Here is an 18429-nt window from a genome sequence, read left to right on the forward strand (position 1 = left end):
TTTTACTGAATAACGATAAAATGTGTGAATCGTTAGCTTTCCACTCTTACTCTGTATTTGGTGTTGATGTGCAGTGCTAAGTTTGTACAATCTCGTAAGATTTCAATACATGTATATAAAAAAAAAATCTGAAATAGACTTGAAATTAAACAACAGTGGCCTTATCGGCAGACATATGGCTGCAATTAGCCCTTTGTTTTCTTTCACAAGTCCTGCATCTAGTATCTGGAATGTACTGTTTGTACACTTTGAATACAAGATCATTGATAGGAAAGTTAAGTATATGACTGTGTATACTTTTCACACGGAATTTACATTTGGTACATCATTAACTTTCAAATATCAAATTATATATTTATATTCATTTTTACTATTTACAATTTATTCAGTTTGGTCTTCCACGAAAGATATTTTTAAATGCGAATGTGATCTACAGGATAACATTAAAACAAGATGATTGAAGCTATATAGTAGAATGACATATTATCTTCTTTATATACCAACAGTCCTAAGGGGACCGTTTTGATTATTTACTATAATTTAAATCAAGGATCTATAAATTGTCATTTTTTTCTACTAAACTTTAAAAAAAAATTCCTTTTCGTCCAAAGTTTCTTAAAATAAAAGTTACATTGGCTATTATTGTTTAGATGAAAAAAATAAATCACGTAAACGTAAAGACCATAAGTATTTAAAATCTATAACTTACATTCTAGAAAGGGACATAACTCTGTAAAGAGTATCGTATTATGCTATAGTGTCCTAGATCGGACATAGATATTCTTTAAGCTAGAGTTAAAGCTATAATTTTATAAATGATTTACTTTTATTTTATCGATAAAAAACAATAATAGGACATATTCATAAATGCGTCACAAGACCCACTTCGAGATATTGACTCTGCTGACTTCTAAACGCTTTAGCTTTGGACGGGACTATATTTTTGGACGGGGGTGTCGATCCCAAGTTAAGCTCAATCTGATTTTTTTTTTTTTTTTTTTTTTTGATATTTGTCATCTGAGTTTGATTTCACAGAAAAATAATCAACTTCTGTTGTATTACCTGTTTTTCTTAATCTTGCAGTAAATGTTTGAATACTAATAAAGCAACTTAAGTCTGCTGTTAAACCTACCCCCCCCCCCTCCCCTTGCTAACTTCCAAGAAACCAATGTCTTCACCCCAGATCTCCATTGGGTATGATACATGTATGTATATACCTAGAGGCATTTAAGAGTCTTTTGTTTTCCCCAGGTAGCAAAACTGTCACAATTTGCTTGGAACTAACAAAACATACACAAGGGATATTAACACACAACAAGTCGATTTAACAAATGAATCTACAATAGAAATTCATGAAAAACAAACTCCATGCTTTTACTAAACCTTTGGATTAAGTCATAATTTTTTTTTCATTTTCAATTTAAAAATTAAATCCAAACAATTTTACATCGTTCATAATTGATAGCAAACAATTAATATAAAATTGCATACCCCCCCCCCCCCCCTTAAGGACAGATGATACAAACAAACGTTTGTCAAAAAATTCGAACATATAAACATATAAACTTGAATCATGTTTATGAAAGTAAAATGAATGCTCGTATAGCTTTTGATTTTTCATTCTACGTTTCACAAAAATGGGATATGAAGTGACAAAAATTTATAGGTTACTATTGATTATCACATGAAGGATGGTTGGTGAATGATACAATTTGAACATCATAGAAAGTTAACAATATATCAAAATGTCGTGAATTAAAAGAAGAAGAAGGGGCTTTATTGAGGCTATGTACTGACTGGACTTTTAAACTTGTACTGAATATCCCACTGACCATGCAAATAAAATTTTCTTGACTTTTCAAGGGAAACATTAATTTTTATTTTAGAGATACAGAGAGACTACCCACCCGTCCACTACCCCTCCTCCTTCTTATCATGTTCTCAATGATCATGATGATGTCCCATTTATATAAAATGTTAATATTTTTGGTATTGGGCATTTTAATTACCATTATTACCCATGGCAGTATTTACAACAACAACAAAAAAAAAATCTGAAAAAAAATAGGCCTGATAATTTATTTCATTTCTTTGTTTTCTCGTGAACTATGCATTGTTTAAATTTAAAAAAGATAAACCAATAAATAAAAAGAAGCAGTAATATTCTATCTATGGATTCACTTCTTAAAAAATCTGTGCAGACGGATGCATTATATTCCTAGAATTACCCAATACCAACCAAAGAAAAAAAAACGGCGACAAGATTATTATGAGGATATTGGAATTTCCACATGATGTTTGTAAACAAAATTATGACGAAGACCTGCTCTATTTTTGTAAGTAGATCTAGAATTATTGAATTTGTTATTTATTTCATTTAAAGCATGTTAATACATGGCTCATAGATTCTTTTTTTTTTTTTTGAAGTCTAAAGATCTATAGATCATCCTGATTCCTCGTTAACTGATGAAACAATCTTATGAATTTCTGTCACTGTAAAGTGTTTGCAGAGCTAGCAGTCGATGGGGTTATTCAGTAGTACATTATACAAGTTAATAAAGTAAATAATCGTCAGAAAATTATACACATCGGAATATTATTCTTTCGTTCGAATTTCCTCAATGACAACGTTGTAGGCTAGTATTCGTTCGTTCGAATATTCTCAATGTGTACACTAGCTGATGATTGTACTTAAAAAATTATACTGTCATGTCTAAATTTGTCTGTAATTTGCAAGTTACAGTTTATAAGTATCTTGATCACAGTCATCAGCATTACTGATTAGAAAATTAATTATCTTCTCTCAGACATGGTTAAAAGTATCCTACTACTGTAGTGTACTAGGGATTAACAAACATTGCATGTGTTGCAAGTACTTTTTTTTTTTTTTTTTTTTTTTTTTTGGTGTCAAGATAAATTTTGAGATATGGGGGTCAGTGCTTATAGTACATGTCATGATGGACATAATTAATAACCCGCAAAACTCCTACTTATATTGTTTGGAAGTATCCAAATATCAAATTACTAATTCTCTGTTAGAAAATTGGTTGATCCTCTGAAGTTTACATAGGACATGTACCCACATGATTATTGATATAATCAATGTTTTTTTTTTTTTAATCTCTGAAAAACAGTCTTAAAACTTTGAGTGAAAAATCAATCTTTATACTGCTAAACTCATTTTTTATACCATGAATACATACTTAGGAATATCATTATTAAGTTATGTTCATGTTCTTTTGAGGGGAAAAAATATACATCATGTAGATGCTTATGTGTAAGTAAATTATAAAAGACAAAAATGCTAGGACTTTTTTATTTTACATATTTATTTGTAAAAATATTTTTTCTATTAATTGGAAATGAAATAAAAAAAAGTTCTAGCTTTATTACTAATAATATGATTTTTTATTAGAATTGATAGGATATTGGATGTTTAAGAAATAAAGACCGCATTCTCGTGAATGTTGCAGGATAACCTGCAATGTTAATGTAGACATAGATTTAAATTACACAAGGACTCCCATGCCAATACTTGATATTTCCATTACGGCACTCTTCAAATTAGAGGCGCGTTTAGTAGGGTCCCCTGGGACAAAATTTGGCTGTGATGGCGTCTAACTCTGTAAATTATCAGAGTTTACAGTGCACCGATCTGAAGAATATATTGAAATCGAAAGGTATTCCGTTTTCTAATAGAAATAAGCAAGACTTGGTTGATTTATGCGAGGGAGCAGAGGCGTTAAATTTGCCACATATCGGTCATTATGATGGTGATATACAGGCCTCCATTAGCAGACGAACGGTTCGTGGAAAAACATATCCACACCCATATCATGATGGTAGCATCGCTTGGACTCCGAATCTTGCCATTATTCCCTCTATAGATGCCTTTGACGTGTCATCTTTTCTTCAAAACTACTGTGGGTGGTCTGAAGAACGCTTACGGAACAGGAAATCCGACAGTGGATATAAGCTTCATTGCTCTGGTCACATTTATGATGTCGTCATGGCTCTGTTAGGTAGGCTTACATGAATACTGCATTGTGTAACGTTTATTGATAAGATGAGTATGAAATATTTCTTCTGTTTTGTTAAAGTGATTTTTTCGTCGGGAAGGTGTGTGCAATTACCAGATTAATCTAATTCACCTAAATTTGTAAATACAGATAATAAATATTATGTAATATTTGGTATTTTCAGAGTCAAGTCTTTTTTTTTTTTTTAGAATTGACATTAGGATTTTTTACTGCTAGCTTTAGATTATAGTGGCTACTGGTTGAAGTACATAATTTGACTTGGTTATAAAATCAAGCATTTTTTGTACTACAATCCTTTGCTACTTGTTTAATCATCATGTCATCACCATCATCCTTCCATCCATGTCCATGAACTTTCACCAACCATGCATATCTCATCAACATTTAACCATCTGCTGTCACCAGATTGTATGTACGGTATATCAAATATTTTTTTGGATTTTTTTTTGTGCCTAAGAAACAAACAAGTATGTCTCACAGGCACTTGACGTTATACTTAAATATAACTCCATTCCTAAATTTTATTTATTTAGAATTACAGCAAATAAGAATGTTTTTGAAAATTTTGTTTACAATTTAAATTTTAGGTGATGATATGTGTTTTATCAAGGGAAAGTGTGTTCCTGAAACACGGCAGTCCAGTGATCCCTATATCCCGTGGATTCTGGTTGAAAAGTCTGGACACATATTTTCAGCAGAATGCACATGTGTTGCGTAAGTTTCAATTTCTTCTTCTCACATTTGAAATGTTATTTTCTTGATTGTGCTAAAAGTTTGATTAAATTTTATGAGACTTCTGCTTTTAAGTTTTTTGTGAATATTAAATATGTGTATACAAGCAAAGTTGAAGTGAACTGATTTATTTTTATTCTACACAAAAATATAATTGTAAGAAATAATCTTAAACAGAGGGGATGGGTCCTGCAAACATGTTGTCGCCCTACTATTTGGCATTATTGATCACGTCACATCCATAGAAGACCGAAGTACCATTGGAGTCACAGATACTGCAGCATATTGGAATAAACCAAGAAAAGTATGCAGGCCAGTGGCTGTTCATGACTTAGATATCAGGTATTGGCCATACTGTACCGAGTTCTCCTCAAAGAATGCTGTTTGGTGGATGTATCATATTCAATTTAACACTGAGTTAATATTTTTTGCCATGCATTGTTTCATGGATGGCTGTGTTGACAAATTGAATAACACACCTAAGATTGTTATGAAAATTTGTCAGCACAGCCACCTGTGTTTTGTTATGATACAAAGCATGTCAAAAAGTATTATTTCATTGCTTTTATATATTTATCTTCTCAGATGAAAATGGACCATGTATATCTTTACATGTTTTAAAATTAAATATGACATGCAGCCAATCTGCCTTTGTATGCACTGTATAGAATAGAGGACTGATGTTAATCTCCACCATAATGGAATATGACATCATGGCACAGCAAACTTGAGCTAGTGCAGGGAAATATAGTTCTCCTTTGAGAAAAGAGAAATTGTTTTATATCTTTTGTCATTTAGAATTATACTTTAACAACAGTAATAAGAAAATGAAGAAAAAAAAAGATGACTATATGAAACACAAAGAAAAAAATAAAATAAATGTATTCATACATCATCTTTTATAAATTGTAATTTGGTTCTCATCCATGTTATTAAAAATTGAATATTATTAAATTTCGAATGTTAAGAGTTATTTATATAGATTAGAAGAAAAATACATGTGAAATGAAAAAATAACAGTTTAGATGTTTTTATATGAAGAATTTATGTAAAATCCCTTTCCTTCATGACTGTCAATTTTTTTGCCTTTTTTTTTTTTTTGGTTTTTGTTTAAACCCTTTTTCACTTTTGAGGGGTACTTTTTCTTCAGAGGGGAATATCTTGAATCCACTTTCTATCTGTCTAATATGTACCGGTATATTTTAAAATCAAGTCAAAATCTCTCCCTCCCAATCTTACAACCATTTTGGAATATATGTAGTGACAATGTGCATTATCTAAGCATTTTTAACATTACTTATATATTTGATATTTCTAATGATTATAGGATTGACACGAATGAACCAGATAGACCACGACCGTCGGAAGATTCTGGATATTTGCCACTTAAGTCATCAGCATTGGATTTAAAGTCTTTGGAGAAGAATATTGTTCAAGTTCTCAAAAAGAGCAATACACTAGCAGTGGCCTTGTATACATTGTCAGATTCTGATGATGACAATGATGTGTCTATGGGTATTGAGGACACACCTAAAAATATTATTGATTTAATGTCAATGCATGGTCAAGAAAATTTGAAAGTAGATGATTCTTATGTTAAAAAAGTAAATGAATTCACTAAAGGGCAATCCATCAACCTTATGTGGCAGTACCAGAGAAAAGGTAGACTGACTGCTTCAAACTTCTTCAATGCCTTTCACTACAGAGGTGATAAAGCGGACAACTACATTGTAAGAAGTATTATGGGTCAGTATCATTTCACCTCAAAATCAGTCGAATACGGAAAACGAAATGAATCTGTCGCTCGAGAGAGATATGTTGATCACATGACAAGTTGTCACCCTTCATTCAAGTGTGCAGAGACTGGAATCTATGTTTACAAAGATTTCCCTTTCTTCGCTGCATCCCCTGATGGCATTTCTGAATGCAAGTGTTGTGGAAAAGGACTTGTTGAAATTAAGTGTCCTTACAGTTCAAGAAATGAAACATCTCAGGTTGCTATGTCAAAAAATTCATCATGTGCAATTGTCAATGGAAATTATGAATTGAAAAAGAGTCTGTCCTCCCCATTTTATGTCCAAATGCTTGGTCAAATGGCAGTATGCAAGTTTTCACATTGTGATTTTGTTTTGTTTACTCAAAAAGATATCTATGTAGAGAGAATTCATTTCTCAAAAGCAGATTGGGAATTGTTATCTGAAAAGCTTAAAAGTTTTTATATGCAGTACGTTTTGCCAAACTTAGTTTGAGTATATCATGTACATAGAATGTATCTACATCATATATACCTTAGTCAGGTACCTTGACTATTGTAGATTGTAATACTTTGCAGAATTGAAGGTGATGTATGTCACTTCAACTCATTTTCAATATTTTTTGTTCTGTCATAAGAAACTTTATCAAGTTCTTTGAATTTATTTATACACTCCATTTTACTTCATTATTTTTATAACATGTTCCAAACAATATTTCAATTTTTAAAACCACTCTAAAGACTTTGACTGACTTCATTTTTGTACTCAATGACAGTATAAGTACAAAGCTGGATTGATTCAGATGTATGAAACTAGCAAGTTATCTACTAGCATAAATTTTATGCTGCATAAAAACGAATACTCTTCTATAATAAAAATGAACATAATTTGCCATGATACTAGTAAACAATTTCCTTCATTTAAATTTCTTTGACAAAGGTGGCATAAAGTTGCAAAATGCTGCTGCTACTCTAAGCATTGCAGATGACAAATTTTTCATTTTCAGAGGGAGAATGCCTCCTAACATTTTGAAAGATTTCAGTCTGCGGATAGCTCGTTCCACATGGATACGTAGTGAAGCAATTTTACGAGTCTCAATAATCTGTTTTGATGTTAGCACTCTCCCTCTGCCATTTCTTCTCTCATTGGTGAAAGGCGGCATATTCAAATATGCTCCTTTCAGGGTAAGAAGATCTCTAATTTGGAATCCTCTGTCTGCCATGACCTCGTCCCCTGGGGAAATGAGGTCAATATATTTGCTGTCAACTGTAATTTTTCGGTCACTGACATTGCCACTCCAGAATTTGGAAACAAAAGTAAAAGCTCCATTTGGTTGAATAGCAACCAGTGCCTTCAGGGTGTTGTGGGACTTGTAATTACTCCAAGTACTTGCTTGTGCAGAACAATTTTTTGGTTTTTGAATGAACACTTCTGTGCAGTCAATTATTGATGTTGTATTGGGGTACTTGAGCTTAAATGATAATGGCATGTGTTTTCGAATCTTTTCACTATCTGGCCACTTAATAACAGGGTCTAGAATTTGAGCTAGGAAATTTATCTATGTGCTAAATAGGTTTGAGACATATCCAATTGACACATTAAACAAAACGGAAAGAGTTGTATTGTCTACACCAAGTCTTAGTTTCAACATGGTCATGACAAACTACTCCTTCATAGTGAGTTTTCTCTGTTTCCCTGGTTTTGTTTGAATCTTTTCTTGCCACTTTTTGGATCCTGACCTCCCAGCTCCTTTCCAAAATGAAACTTTGTCATAAAAAGGGGCCAAAAACTGAAGGAAAAATGTGAGAAAACTAAGTGAAGGCAGTCCCAGAAAATGCTTGACGTTGTTGTCATCATGTAGTATTTTCCCCATAAGGTTCTCCCGGAAATCAACTTTACGTGATTTGAGTGCTTGATTCTCCTCTTTTAGTTTCCTGTTTTCTTTCTCTAGCTTCTCACATCTAGCCTAGTATAAATTCAAACCTTCAGTATAAGTATCAATGGTTATTTGGTAGCTTAGAAATTGAATATATATTTTAAAGATAGGTTTGTGTTGTAGTGTGAATGATCCATCATGGTAGTAGGGTTGAGAAAGGACAGCATTATAGACAAGTAATACATTTTGTCAGTGCCAACTCACCTCTAAAAGTGTAATTTTCTCCAATAGATCATGTTCCCCACTATACTTCTTTTTTGGACTACAGCAGATATAAGGATGATCATGATGTACTTGTGTGTTTTGGCACTGAATGTCACATTCAAACTCTAAAGTAAACAAGGAAGTAGTTTTACAACATGAACACCCTGGTGAAGTATATGTTGAATATAAATAAATGTACGGTAGAGGTAATCATAAATGTATTTATTTAAAATATCTTATATATTAAGTTTTTATTCAACATACCTGGTTGACTTTTGTTGTTATTGTTGATATCCAGACAATCCATGAATGGGATGTCCAATTCACCCACAACATAGGGATAGCATATCTGTGTTTTATCAGTACTTGGATCACATTTCACAAGTCTAACTTTTTTGGTGGTTGGACAATCTTGACTTATGGTGCTTGTTGAAGTTCTACCTAAGTTCGAGTTCTTCGTTTTTCTTGGGGTTGACTTTTTGTAATTATTATACGCAAACAGTGTTGGATAAGGGTTTTGTGGAGTTGGTAGGGTGTCTACAAAATGTTTTGAGCATACAACGTAATGCCGTATATCACTCGTTCTATCTACTCTCAACCCCTCCCTCCTTATTAAACTAAGCCACTTCCTCAGCTCACTCTCAACTTTTGGGAGCTGGTGAAAACTTAAATCCGTACTTGTCCTGCTATCGGCAGTGCAGCCAACAGCGATACAATGTCGAACAGGCATTTCAGCGTCATTGACTACGTCTAGAATGTTTGTCCCGGAAATCTCGCGAGATTTGTACCGTTTTCACTCTCCGATTTTAAAGAGCGATCAAAGGGCAATAACTCTTTTTGAGTGGAAATAAAAAGTATTTCAATAGTCCTCACCCACTGAAGTCAAACACAAAGGTAGTCGCACGAGATTTACATGCATATTTAGCCTCCTTAGCGTCAGACACAGAGACAGGTGCGCACGAGATTTTCATGCATATTAGGCCTTCTTAGCTCCTGACCTATCGACCTGCCTAATTTACATTCCGATAGAATTATCAAGAAATCAATTCCGCTAACTTTCAAAGAGTTACCACAGAGAAAAAAAAACAGACATGGAAATATTATGGCATGACATCATGAAAAATTCTCAAGGGCATAAAACTACTATATACAGATACTGGTAAATGAATGCAGAACATGCACAAAGTTTCATTTATGGTATATTGATAGATAAAAATAATTTATACTTTTATACTTCGACCTCAGTAGGGGTAAATTTTAGCGTCAGTCATTTTGGCTGGATCGAGAAATTTGAGTAATCGATATTCAATTCATTTTCTAATTTTAGTGAAAAATTCATCCATGCTTTGTTATTATACATGTAATTGGTATTGTATGATTTATTCTATTTTTTTTCTTTAACAGAAAATGAAGGTATAGTAGCTGACATATAGTGTACATGTACCACTTGAAGATTTGTCCCCCTTGTAGATACAAGAAATGCAAAGGTAATTCTTTGTGAAAATAGAGAGAATGAGTAATAAAATTTTTCAAACCATACAACAAAAACTACTTTGAATAATTAGTACGCAACCAACCATTTACAATTTAATTTTGCAGTTTTATTTCATTAACATTGAAAAAAAATCAAATTTGATATTTTTTTTAGCTCTACTGGTCAGAGACCAGAAGAGCTTATGGGATAGGAAGGTGTCCCTCGTCCATCCGTCTAGCTGTCCGTCTGTCTGTCTGTCCATGGCGTCTAGTTGTCTGTCTGTCTAGCTGTCCATCTGTTTGTAATTTTTCAAAACACTACTCCTCCTACAGTTTTATTCTGATTTCAATATAACTTAGACTGCACTAAGGTACATTTCAATGAACGGTGCTGCCATGGTTACTAAAAATAGAAATTTCTGTAAAATTCCTTTAAAACGCTACTCCACCTACAATTTTGGTATGATTTCAATATAATGTGGCACACAAGTAGACTACACTTAGATACATAATTCTATTTATTGCTGTCTGTTGCAAAGTTTCAAATCCAAGTGTTACTTTTTCTTTGTTATACATATAGACCAGGAGAGCTACAGTCTCATCAGAGACTTCTGGTTTATCCTTTTCATCACACAGCGACTTTTTTTTTTCAGTGTACACAGATACATACACATAAAAGGAGACATCACCTCATGATCTGTGGATCCATTGAAAACTTTAAGGACAAAACTTTTGATAATTCATTCATGTATAGAGTGTTGACTCGAATATTGAAAATCTAATGAATGGAACCAAGAGAATTAATTTAAGAAGTATTATATTGTATATTACTCTTCTTATTCATCTGTCAAATTTCTTAATTAAAAATTAAACTTAAAGGCTTAAATAAGGATTTTTTTTTTAATTATTTTAATTAGAACAAGTTCTTTAATTTATTTTTCTCTTATATAAACGGGCATTTAAGGTCATACGCAACGTAGTTTGCACTTTATTGGGTTCTTCCCTGGAGTTGAAGAGTTCCACTAAATGAAGGACCTGTGTGCAATATTTTTATTGTCTATATATGGATTTGCAAATCTCTTCTAAAACAATTTTGATAAAAAAAATCTGGAATTTATGTTTTGTAATTTTTGTACATTTTTCTTTGAATAATGCAAAATTTTTCAAACTTTAATATCTTTTCAAAATCCCTGGAAATGCATGCTGATTTTTTGTTTAAAAATATGTTATATGGTACATGTATTATAAGTTTAAATTTAGAATATCTTGAAAAATTATCAGTAGGTAAGGTATCTTGCGTATGTCCTTAAATGTAAAATGAAGGTATGTGTACCTTTATTTAATGAACCAGGGAACTCATGAAGTGTGCATATTTATATAATAGTGTTGTATTTTGCATGCACTATTCTTAAAAAGTAGTCAGGGTTTGACACATGGTGCACAAGCCGGAGGCTTTCGGTATAATGTACAGATAGTTTTAGAGAATAGTAGTTGAGTGATGGGGTCAATTGCAAGAAACTATTTTAGAAGAATTATTTTGTTTATTTTTCATCTTAAGTGTTAGCTGCAGAACTGTAGCTCTCTGAAAAAATATATATTGACAGACGGGAGAGCTACAGTGCCACCCATAGAAAAAACTGTATATTTATTGTGCACTTTTTGTGCGCTGTTTCTCGATTTATTTCTCAGTGTTTTTAAAACTGTCATCTCAAAATATTACTAAACGTGTGTTTCTAACATATTCTTTCACTGTTTCCACAATAAAACATTCCTTATAATTGTTTTTAACAGCCCTCCTGGCCCTGAAATTGAAATCATTGAAAATTTTGCCTATTTATACTGCCATTTTGGTCTTCACGAGAATTCGGTCCAACGCACTTAGTACAAGTGTAAACTATGAAAGTTATAGAGGAGTAAGGACTTTTTTGAAATGTAGCTTTTTTTTCAATTGAGGTAAGAATTTCGAAGAATTAATTCAGAACCGAGCGCACTTTTTTGTGCGCAATAAATATACAGTTTTTTCAATGGGTGGCACTGTAGCTCTCTGGTCTGTCAACATATATTTTTTCTGAGAGCTACAGTTCTGCAGCTACTTAAGTGTAAAATATTTGAAACTAAGTTTATATATATTATAGTACATTGATATTTATAACGGCGTCTGTGTTGTAATCGGTAGCGCGTCGGACTGACAATCTTGGGGTTGTGAGTTCGCTCCCAGGCGTGGGCGCAGTCAGTTTTTCTTCAGAAAATGAAGTCGTGCACTATTTCGGCATAGTATGCTTATGCTATTTAAATCCTTAGAACACTATGCAAGAATAGTAGGGTATGGGTTATGTAGAGACAAACTGACAGGAAGCATAATAATTGACAATATGCATTTATGACAAGAAAATTGAAAATCTTCCTGAAAGAAGTTGAATAAATTTAAGCCACTTAAGTACCAATCTAGTTAAAATTAGATGTTAGATCCGCTCACATAGTCACTACAGTCAGTTTAGCGAGTATGCGTGCGGATCTAACATCTTATTTAAATTGCTGAGGTAAAAGTTTAATACATGTACCCAATATCATTCTGCTATATTTGCATCCGCGTGGGTATTAACAGTGAGCATTAACTAACTGTGGCCTGGACCTCTTATTTTATGTGTTATGGGGTGTCCAAAACAAGGTGCATGCTGACGTTTAACAAAGAAGAAACTTGCAATGGCCTAAGGTGACTTGGCTATTATCAGTTGAATACATGTCAATGGTGCATGGTTATTATATGTACCAAAAAATAACAAGTAAAAGATCAGCAGAGTGCTTTTATTAAAGAAGTAACAGAACTAAGGAAAACTTGTTTTCTACTGGATGATATGAAACAATGAGTAGAGTACCACCGCAAATATTTCTGGATCCATGCCCTTTCATCATGTTTATTTTTGAACGGGTTCAATGAACTGTCAAAAATGTCTTGATATGTTTAGTAGGTGTAGGTAGAAAGTTTTGAAATTAGTGAAAAGGTTGTTAAATATTTTTAATGCAAACTACCAGTAAATGTGCATAATGAAGATGGTTGAATTTTTTTCAACATTATTTTCTGTTCATTTGTCAGATCGGGTTCGTTATGTGTAAAATAATTTCCAGCTGTCATTGGAACAAAACAAGGCATGATCAGGATCATACAAAGAAAATTAAAAGTAAAAATTAGGTAAATTATTACAGTTTGTGCGTCTAAATAAGTTTTAAAACTCTCTTAAGAATCTCAGAGTGACTGATACGACCCAATTTCATGTGATTTTTTAATTGGAAACCTATCAGTTTAGTGCAGCAAACAGGCAAAGATCTAACAACGTGCATGGATCTGATCATGTTGTAAAGCTTGACAAATGGCACTTATGCAATAAATTAACCTAAATGATTAGGAGGAAAATAAACATAAAAAGATTTGTTCTTTCTTAATTGCATTTTTTATTTTTCCCATTCAAAATTTACATACAAGGAATAAAAGAAGGTAATCTACATACAAGGGAAATTGCCTTTTTACTTAAAAAAAAAAACAAAAATAAACTGAAAGTTATAGAGATAAAACCACTTTTGATTTTTTGATCTTTAATCATTGAAAAAATTAAACATTACCCCAAAATTGGTTAATTTTAAGAAATTAAAAAAAAAAATGGTTTAGGAAACACATAACTTAAATGAAAATAAATAATTAATAGTAGTTAAACTGTTCAATAGTTTCTTTATTTGGTTTAAAACTGTTGTTTCTTTATCCCATGGGAGAATTTTTTTCTATTTTGTAATGAATATGGGATAAATCCCACATTTATAAAGAGGTGGGAGATTATCTTCTATATACAAGTATATGGGAGATTTTGTCCCATTATAAAGCATTCATGGGATTTTCAAACTTCTATGGGAGAAAAAATCCCACAGAATACCTTTTTCTCCCATAGAATAATGGTGGGATATTGGTTAGGAGAAAAAATCCCACCATTATCCCATGGGATTTCTTGGTTTCAGGTGTAATATCTTTTTACCTAGAAGATAATCAGGTGTAAATTTTGGTTCATGTGTTAAGTTTTAAAAAATCCCATCAGATGACATAAATGGTTTCCACATATCTTTGGAAAAGTGGTTGGCGAAAGTCCGGACAAATGTCGTGTCCGGAGTTAAATGTCGCACTGTTTAGTATATACTACGAATATTTTGATCAAACTATAGAGAATGTGCATTAAAATTCACAAAAAAAATTAAATAAGATTTATACACACCTCTACAAGGCATAGAAAAGACCAATTGCAGCACGGTATTGTTAAATGGAGCTACCCATTGTCTACTGTTTTGTGAAAAAAAAAATTAAGACAAAATATGTTCAAAAGACTACTATTTTAATAAAAGTAAAAATGGGAAAATGGTTTTAGGGAATTAGATGTAGTGGGGTTAAGCAAAGCATGACGATTGAAATTAGGAGTTTCATTAATTTTCATACAAAAAAAAATTAATACAAAAACGATGAAAAAAGTAAACATATAAAATGAAAATAAACAATCGTTCGCAATACAGGTGCATAATGTATAGAAAATATAAACAAACCCTACATTTTACACACAATATGTTGTTTATGATGTTGTTTTAACAATACTTAGAGTTGAAGGTTGTTGGTCCTCAAAGTTTGGAATGACAAACACAAAACATTAACATATGCGGTTCATTTTGAACATGTCAACAAAAAAGAACTGGTGTGAAAGAAAGGACGGGATATTATTTTCAATTTATACACATACAAGTATGGCACATGTCCAGGTCACATTTTACAGAATTTCCATCTCGTGACAGAATGGTATAAGATCTGCCTCTTTGTGAATAAAGTGCACTAGGTTGTTTAGATCATACACTTTCATCTGACCTTTTGAAGAAGACACAAACTTGATCCCTGTGTTTCGGCATAGTTGTCTGCCTGGGCATATAACTTTTTCACGGAATTGTGTCAAGTACTCGTTAATGATGATATCAGCAGTGAGATGTTTATTGGCAAATTTTCCTGGATACACAAGATGCAATTTCAGGTTGACGGACACAAATCTGGCAGTAATTTGCCTTGGCCGCGTTCAATTGGCATCTCGTTTTCCTAAGCGATGCTAGACTTAGCTGCAGAACTGTAGCTCTCTGCTTGAGAAAATTCGGACAGACAAAGCAGAGAGCTACAGATCCAAGCGTTGTAAAAACCTTCGATTTACGCAGCCGCTTTTTTGTCGCTTGCTTCGGATATTATTTCTTGTATTTAATGCTTTCCACTGCTTTAAAAGTGGTATCAAATAATTATCCATATATTTTACTCCTATTCCTGACACTTTATTAGAATGAAATATTTGAACTTACAGAAACCATTAAAAATTTGGAAATGCGCTTACAAGATGTTTTGAAAAGTTCAGAAACTAGTAGAAAAGAAGTATTCAGAAACAAAACCAAAAGAACACTTAGATTTTCATTATGAAGCAAAATATAAACCTTCACAGTACACCAAAGTTCAGTGACTTCAATAGACCATTATTTTCAGAATCACGGGACGCAAGATCCTCATATGATCCAAGGTTTGGGTTAACACAGTCCAGAAACAGAGACAGAGATGAAATGTTTGGTCAAAGAGTAGGGAACACTGGATCAGTATCTGATCCATCCTTCTTAGACACATTTGGTAGAGTGGGGTATAGAAATGAAAACCAGAGCCCACAATTAGGGAATGCTGGATCTGCATTTGATCCAACCTTAAATGCTTCCTCTCACTTGGGAAGGTCTGGGTACGCAAATCCAAGGCATGTAACATTTCAAGCTTCAAGTCCAGAATTCTGTTTTACCCCAGGTCATACAAACAGCACACAGACAGATTTTCAATCCAACTGTTATCCCAGTTATTCTGTGCCTACACAAACATATCCACCTACCATGCACAAAGTAGTTGAACAAGACATGTTTGACCCTAACATCACAGACTGGACAGACTACATGGCATATTTTGAACTTGTTGCACACTGGAATAGGTGGAATGATAGTGAGAAAGCACAACGCTTAATCATGTGTTTGAGAGGGTCTGCACAAAAAGTGCTTAGTGAGCTAACATATCATCAGTGTACAGATTACACCACTCTCACACAAATACTCAACCAAAGATTCAATCCACAAGAGAGAGAGATAGTTGCTCGTTGTGAGTTTAGAAATAGAAAAAATTAGACAGTGGCACAATATGGGTATGCCCTTAAAAGGTTGGCACAGCGTGCTTTTCCCAAAGAGCCTAATTCTTCTCTAGAAATCCATGTTATCGACCAATACCTTAACGGACTGGGACATCATGAACTGAAAAAACACATTACTTTTAAACATCCTCAAACCTTAGAGCAGGCCATTTCCTATGCCTCAGAGTTTGAAGCTATTGAAGGGCCTAAAACCAGAAAGCCCATATGTAGTCCTGAAACTGAAAATTGTGAAAAAGTCCTAGCATTTAAACAAAAGAGCAAGAAAGATGAAGAGAAAGAGGATTTAGAGAGTATGTTGTCCAGACTGTTAGATGAAAAGTTGGAGAAATTATTTAAAGGGAAATTAGAGAGTGAGAGTAACAAGAACAAACCATCTCCTCAAATCCCCAATCAGTACAAACCATTTAATAGAGGAAGAGAGAATGATCAGAGAAAATTTGTGCGAAACATTGTGTGTGATTATTGTGGGAAAGTTGGCCATGTAGAACGTAGGTGTTACTTCAAACAAAGGGATGAGGGTAAATCTCAGAAAAGTACAGAAAAAGTCAGTGCCCTCTCTCACTGTGAAAATTCGGAAAACTAGACAGGGCTGGTCTTATGACCGTGAGCTCAGCCCCTCAATTAGAAAACGAACAAGAAAATCGGTCATCTACACTCAGTGTGAATGATACAGTCAGTGATGAAAAACCTGCAGAACATAGGGTTAAAGTGTCAGTAGGCAATGCCTCTAAAGCTTGCTTGTATTTGAGGGTTAATGTTAAACAAAGACCTCTTAATATGTTAATAGATACAGGGAACCCTTTTTCTTTCATCACTAAAGAACTTTTTGAAATTATTGGTGTTGAGCCCAAGAAAACAAATATCTATCTCACCTCTCCAGATGGAAGGGAGATAAATGTTCATGGAAAAATCAATGTTGATCTGGAAATTATGGGAAAGAAATTTTGTCAAGAATTTATTGTTGCAAATTTAGACAATGTAAATATTTTGGGGATGGATTTCCTAAAAGACATCAATGCATCAATCAACATAAAGAAGCAGGTTTTGAAAACATCTTTGGGCCAATTTAAGCTGTTTAAGAGTAACACAAACAGTTGTGCTCGAATTCAAGTTGCTGAGACTGTATCAATTCCTCCTAAATCAGAATATGTTTTTCAAGCATGGGTTGATAAACCACTGAATGGGTTGGGACTGATAGAACCTACTAAAAGCCTGTCAAGTAAGGGTCTTTTCGTAGCTAGGTCTCTCTGTGACCCAAGTTTGGGAGCAGTGACTGTATCAGTCCTGAACACCAGAGAGAAGCCTGTAACCCTTGAAAGAGAGAGTATTGTTGGCACCATAGGGAGTGTGAGTGAGATAATTAAAGATCCCAGTATATGCACAGATTAAATACAAGAAATAATAGCCGAAGCGAGCGACAAAAAAGCGGCGGCGTAAATCGAAGGTTTTTACAACGCTTGGATCTGTAGCTCTCTGCTTTGTTTGTCCGAATTTTCTCAAGCAGAGAGCTACAGTTCTGCAGCTATGCTAGACTATGATATCCTCCCGCTAAAGGGGGCGGGGGGGGGGGGCTGCCAGCTGCTCCAATTATATCGATGATTTTATCCGTTGTTTTTTGTTTGCATCTTCATGGATGCCAGCCACACGGAATAAGGGTCTGCGCCCATATTGTTCCAGCTCATCTATTTTAAGAAATGATTCTCTAGGTGGTTGATTCTTTTCTTGTAGAGCATTTGTAGCGTTTTGTTCCTCGGTCTAAATGATATTTGATGTTCAGCTCTTTAGAGACGTTTGAAAGTCAGTGCTTAGTAGGGATTTGACTCCTGCAGTTCATTGTATATCCTCACTACACACTGGAATTGGTCCTGATACGACGGATTGTAGGGTGGGATAATGATCACCATGATGCTGCTTAGAAGGGTCGTCGGTTATACATGTAGGTTTAGTTATTGTTTTTCAATTCTGATATTTTCTGGAGATGATATTTGGGTAGGAATCATACTGTATGTAGGTTCTGATAGTGAACCATCCCCGGACTTTTTTGACGATTGCTC

General features: G+C 33.7%; 2 protein-coding genes and 1 long non-coding RNA gene across 3 annotated transcripts; 2 read left to right on the top strand and 1 right to left on the bottom strand.

Annotated features, from left to right (window-relative positions):
• The first annotated feature begins 2250 nt into the window (after positions 1-2250).
• On the top strand, positions 2251-11029 carry LOC133198683 (uncharacterized). The gene is made up of 3 exons (XR_009722544.1): positions 2251-2336; positions 10071-10153; positions 10793-11029. It is a non-coding gene; the product is annotated as an uncharacterized LOC133198683 (long non-coding RNA).
• Positions 3611-7021, top strand: LOC133199124 (uncharacterized). Its single transcript, XM_061334996.1, has 4 exons — positions 3611-4022; positions 4628-4754; positions 4950-5114; positions 6100-7021. Exons 1-4 carry the CDS (start codon positions 3611-3613, stop codon positions 7019-7021), a joined length of 1626 nt encoding a protein of 541 aa, XP_061190980.1.
• LOC133199126 (uncharacterized) lies at positions 8190-9396 on the bottom strand. Its single transcript, XM_061334997.1, has 3 exons — positions 8931-9396; positions 8667-8791; positions 8190-8492 (listed from the first exon to the last, which is right to left on the bottom strand). The coding sequence occupies exons 1-3, from the start codon at positions 9394-9396 to the stop codon at positions 8190-8192; spliced, it is 894 nt and encodes a 297-aa protein (XP_061190981.1).
• Positions 11030-18429: the final 7400 nt, after the last annotated feature.

This window comes from Saccostrea echinata, unplaced genomic scaffold, assembly GCF_033153115.1.
Source record: "Saccostrea echinata isolate AGI-Se365-2 ecotype Australia unplaced genomic scaffold, CSIRO_AGI_Sech_v1 ptg000033l, whole genome shotgun sequence".
NCBI classification, from domain to species: Eukaryota; Metazoa; Mollusca; class Bivalvia; order Ostreida; family Ostreidae; genus Saccostrea; species Saccostrea echinata.